At 51.0% G+C, this 5,130-nt stretch overlaps 1 protein-coding gene across 1 annotated transcript in view; it reads left to right on the forward strand.

Annotated features, from left to right (window-relative positions):
* PPP6R3 (protein phosphatase 6 regulatory subunit 3) overlaps positions 1–5,130 on the forward strand; it is an 87,098-nt gene that overhangs the window by 63,249 nt on the left and 18,719 nt on the right. Inside the window, exons 15-17 of the mRNA XM_023524104.1 lie at positions 1,909–1,988; positions 3,518–3,572; positions 4,421–4,551. Of these exons, the coding sequence (XP_023379872.1) occupies positions 1,909–1,988; positions 3,518–3,572; positions 4,421–4,551 (266 nt within the window). The remainder of the gene's footprint in view (positions 1–1,908; positions 1,989–3,517; positions 3,573–4,420; positions 4,552–5,130) is intronic.

Raw genomic sequence — 5,130 nt, forward strand, 5'->3', positions numbered from 1 at the left:
GGGGTCCGGGACCAACACCCAGTGGATACGGAGGGGCGACTGTGCGTGCACATGCGTATGTGTTCACACACACACTTACAATACGTTTAGTATTTGCATTCTGTTTATGAAGCAGTTAAAGTATCGTGAAGCATTAATAGGAACACTTTGGGTAACATTTTTTCCCTTTTACACCTCAAAGATTTATAATATCTCTAGAAGTACAAAAAAACTAAAGGAAAGAAAGAAGAATGGAGAGGGAGCCTCTCCCTCGTGTGACCAAATTTCTGTTCTCTCAATAAACTCAGAGCCTGGCCTGCGTGGCTGCTCAGAGGCCGCCTTCGGGGTTCTTCCTTGCTGGAAGCTGCCAAGCATTCGTTTTACCTTAAGCTAAAGCTGCGATCCGGAGGGGTGGTTCTTTCTTTCTGATTTAACGAACGTGAATGCTACGTATCGTGATTCTCATTCACGTGTCCACAACTCAGCCCAGCTTCGCAGAGCTTTTGCCTCCACTTCTGTCTTCAGCCAGATTCCCGCAGCTCAGCCCGGGTGCGCCTCGCTCACGATGCTTGGCGGGGCTGGCCCCAGGCCCCGGTGCTCATGTGATATCATCCCCGTGGGCAAGAAAGGGGGCAGCGTGAGAGTGGGAGTGGGCATCCCGACTTAGAGAAAAGTGAGATTTTACGTTCTCAGTAAACTAGATACAGCCTTTTTCAGACCTACAGAAAAGATGCCTTCCAAAGCCAAATATAAGGTGTGTTTATAAAGCATCCGTGACTTGGATTATCCATGCCATAATTCCCTGCCACCAGAATGAGTCGTCAGGAAGGGGAGGTAGGGGCACGTCCGCAGCAGGGCTGCGTCCGTGGCTTCCGCTCAGATGGAGAACCACAGGGACGGGGCTATAACTTAGCCACAGCTGCCCCCTCCCAGCAAGTGGCCTTGGGAGTGACGCCTGCAGTCAGCCGCCACGTGCTGCTCGTGTCCCTTGTGTGGGGCTCTCCTGCAGGAAAGGGCCGTCTCCTGTCCACAGCTCTGTCCCTGGGCGGCACACACATTGTTATTTGTCTCCATTTTTATCGTTTTGGGTAAAACTGGCAGGACATGGCTCATCTTCTTGTGTTCTCTGCCCTCGACTGGCAACGGAGCACACATCCCCGACTCCACCTGCTCCCTGGGCCTGCTCGTTCTTTTAAATTAGAATATCGACTTTTTTGTGGAGTCCATTGTAACATTCCCCCCATTTCTCACCTAAGAAAACCCAAGCGGGCTTTAGAATGGTGTAGGAAACCAGTATAGGCTTTGCGGGCTGATTTCGGACCAGTGTTAAAACTGTCTGTCCTCCCTCTCAGGTAGGTGAGACAGAAGTTACTTTTATACTCTTCTCAATCTCTAAGACTTAAATCTCTTTTTACAAAAATAAAGTGTCCCCGAACGTTGTGTTTGTAGAGTCGTGATGGTGATTCTTAGTTGCTGTGCTGGATTGGGGGTGGGGAGATGCCGAGAGGGAGGGTGGGGGTCCCCACTTGTTGGCTCTTCAGGGTGAGGGTGGTTGTGTCCAGAGGTAACTGGTAGACTTTATAATTTCAGACCGTCACATGTCACTTGATCACATCTCGAACTAGACAACCCAAGCCTCTCTAGAGATAATTTGCAATAGAGAACAGAGCGGTCACTTAACATTTCTTACAATGACACGCGCGTTCGAATGACTCGTGGACAAAATTCCAAACATTTCCTGTTTTGGGTAAATTGTGTCTGAAATTATTTGATATTTTTTTAGAAAACACACCAACTTTTTAAGCCCTATGACTATATAAATATGATGATTTCTGGAACACAAATGGGCAAATAGTATGTAGAATGTCATTAGAATCATTATATCACTGTCACTGGTCCTGGGGTTGCCAGGCCTTTTCTGATTATCAGATGCAACAAATGACGTCCAATTTTATTGACCAGTTTGGCTTCAACGATGAGAAGTTTGCAGATCAAGATGACATTGGCAAGTGAGTATATTTTTGCCTGTTTTTATAATTCTCTTATACTCCTGCTCTTTGTGGCACATTGTGTGATTTTCCTGGATTCTTGAAGGAACTTGCGCTCTGAGTCGGGAGGAACCTGCCTCCCAGGTGTCTCTTTAGTTTCAGCCTGTCCTGCCCTGGAGCCAAGTGGAGATCATGGTGTCTCCCACTGAGAGGGCTTGCTTCTGGGCTTGGCCTCTTTCAGAGAGGCTTATTTTTTACTAGGTTTAGGAGCTTAAGTCATGTTCTTCTCTTGGCATGTTGCCCAGTGTGACTCCGTCATGAGCTACCTGGTGAGAGCAGCCTGCACTTACAGCGCATAGTGAGGTGCCCTCGTGTGGCGGGGCAGGAGCAGCCCCACCCTGGGTGACTTCTCTTTCCCAGGCGACTCACAGTAAGGCAGAGTTAGGTTTTGTGCAGGAGCAGCAGTCAGGGTCAGAGGAGCTCAGGAACAGGAGTTATTGGTGCTCAAGAGAACTAACGAATAGAAGATGTGGGCGACCCACAGACGTGAGCACGGGCGGTCTGGCATCTGACCTTGGGAAGTGAGAGGTGTTCACAGATCAGGTGTCAATGTGAGGGATAGTGTGGCTCGTTGAGGACAGAGTTTGGAGTGTTGGACGTCTGCTCTCGTGGGACTGCCTGACGCCCATGAATATCCGGTACCTGTTATGGTTCCTCCAACAGTTTGTCGAGCTACAGCCGATGGTGACTGTTGTGTGTCACAGGTGCAGTTTAGGCGTGGGAGAAGCTAACCGACTTCCGGCACCCGGGGCCGCAGGCTGCACTGTCAACAGCAGGGGTCAAAGGCTGTGTCAGCAGCCTTGAGAAGCAGCTCACTGAGATCCAGAGAGAGCAAGGACGGCCCCCAGGGCTGCTCACACCGGCACCCGCAGGCCCTCCACGTGGCATCTCAGCACTTGCCTGTTTGGACTCTCAGTAAATGTCACTAGTTAGGAAGCCACACTATCTTTAAAACTCGCATGGGTACTTGGGATAAGATTGACTAGAACAGGTCTCTAAGAATGATACGCTAGCCCCACCTACTCAGATATTCTGTTTATTAGGCTATAAATTTGTTACTGCCTACTTTCTTCCTGATTAGGCCACGTTAGAGCGTAAGGTTTGAGGTGTCTGTATTTGATGTGTGCGTTGGGTAGACCTGGAGGAAGCTCGGTGCCTGACAGCTTTCAGTGTGCTCTTCCATGTTTTGACGGTCTCCTTTGCGAATAACCCTTTTCTTGATTATGGAGCCGTGGTTGTTGCCGTGGACGTGAAAAATCTTTTATAGACAGGACGTCTTTGAGGGTGTGTCTATCGTGTCTGAAAAGGCTTCCATTCCAGCCTTCCCATTTTATACACATTCCTTAATACCAAGGGAGGTATTATTTAATACAAGCAGGATTTTCTTTTTTAACTTAGAGATTTTAACGATAGCGTAAATATTTTAAATTTGCAAAATGTCACTGTTTCTGTGAGTCTGTAGATAACTATTCCTACACTTTTGTTTACAGTGTTTCTTTCGATCGGGTCTCAGACATCAACTTTACTCTCAATACAAACGAAAGTGTAAGTATCAGTGTTTCTTGTCGTGAGCAACAAGGCCAACGAGAGACGGACAAGTGGGTGCTGGGTGCGTGGGGGCCGCCATGGGTGCTGGGTGTGCTGGGAAACCTCTGAGGCGGGGTTTCTTCGGCTCGCATGAGCTGCCTGCCCCTGCGGGCACGGGCGCTTGCACACTGGTGTAAGATGTGGCAGGGCCGATTGAACCAGGGCCACTTGGGATTGCGGTGTAGACGCTGAGCTTCACAGAGCGCAGTGGGACTCCGGCCTGCCGCCTCTCAGGTCTGCCATCTGTCCACAGGAGTGACACGTGGGCTCGATCAGGCCAGCACTCACCACCGGGCGGTTTCGAAACGCCCGTCAGCTGCACCGAGCGATGCTGGACCAGTGCCGCTCACTCGTCAGGAGCGGGCACGGCCTGCATCCGTGTGCCGATGGGCAGGAGGGACCGTGGCTTTACTGGCCGACGTGGTCGGTGGAGCGTGCTGGGCAGGGCAGTGGGCGCTCCTCGCCACCGTGGGACTGGGGAAAGCCAGGAGGCAGGGTGCTCCTGCTCGGACAGCGCTGGGTGGGCAGAGAGGCTCGGGGAGTCACATGGTGCTTTTACCAAACGAAAGTGCGTCGGGGGCGGTCTCGGCTCCGTGTGCTAGCTCTGAATGCGGTCGTGTCGGGCACCTTTTTGGTGTCCCTCACATAGAAGCTGATGCTAGATGGTCATGTTTTGTCTTGGCGTGTGTGATGGAGCATCATCTTCTAAAGGAAATGGAAGAATGCGATTTCCAGTGGTAACTTTTGGAGAAAATAACTAGATTTTTAAATTTGTTTTGTCTTCTCCCTCTCTCATTTTTATTCAGGGAAACATTGCCTTGTTTGAAGCATGTTGTAAGGAAAGGATACAGCAGTTCGATGACGGCGGCTCTGACGAGGAAGATATCTGGGAGGAAAAGCACATCGCGTTTGCGCCAGAATCCCAGAGGCGATCCAGGTGAAGGCTGGTTTGTTACCGCAGCAGTCACGCCCAGTGCGCATGCGAGCGGTTACTAGGAGAGGTGCATGGTGTCCTCCCCCGTGGAGGTCTTTGACCCGGAGACTGAAGCTTTTGTTGTGGTCATAAATGCCCAGGCTAACGGGCGTGAGTCGGTGCCAGTGCCCCATCTGCCGTGTGGCAGGAGAACGGATGGCCCCGGGCGCTCTGCTTGGCACTGCTGGAGGCGTTGAGACGTAGCTCAGGAAACGCGACGCGGCCTCTCGTGAGTGGGAAACGCGGCGGAGCAGTGTGGTCGCGCAGTGCTCTGGATCAGTGTTCCATTACCGGTAGCGACAGCAGCCGCCGCGCTGTTTTGGTTCTTACGTATGAAAGTTTCCCCAGGGAGGGGAAAGTTTATCTAACTTCGGGGACAGTCGTGTCAATGGATACCCATCAAAATCAATCCAGCCTCTCCCCACACCCCCGTCTCCATTTTTTTAAGTCTCTCTGTGACAAGAACCTAAACAGATTTGCTTCTGCACACCGGGTTCTCGCCGTCCGAGGGCTCATTGTCAGAATCTTCATCGTTGCGAGAAC

This window comes from Pteropus vampyrus, unplaced genomic scaffold (genome assembly GCF_000151845.1).
Source record: "Pteropus vampyrus isolate Shadow unplaced genomic scaffold, Pvam_2.0 Scaffold446, whole genome shotgun sequence".
NCBI lineage: Eukaryota > Metazoa > Chordata > Mammalia > Chiroptera > Pteropodidae > Pteropus > Pteropus vampyrus.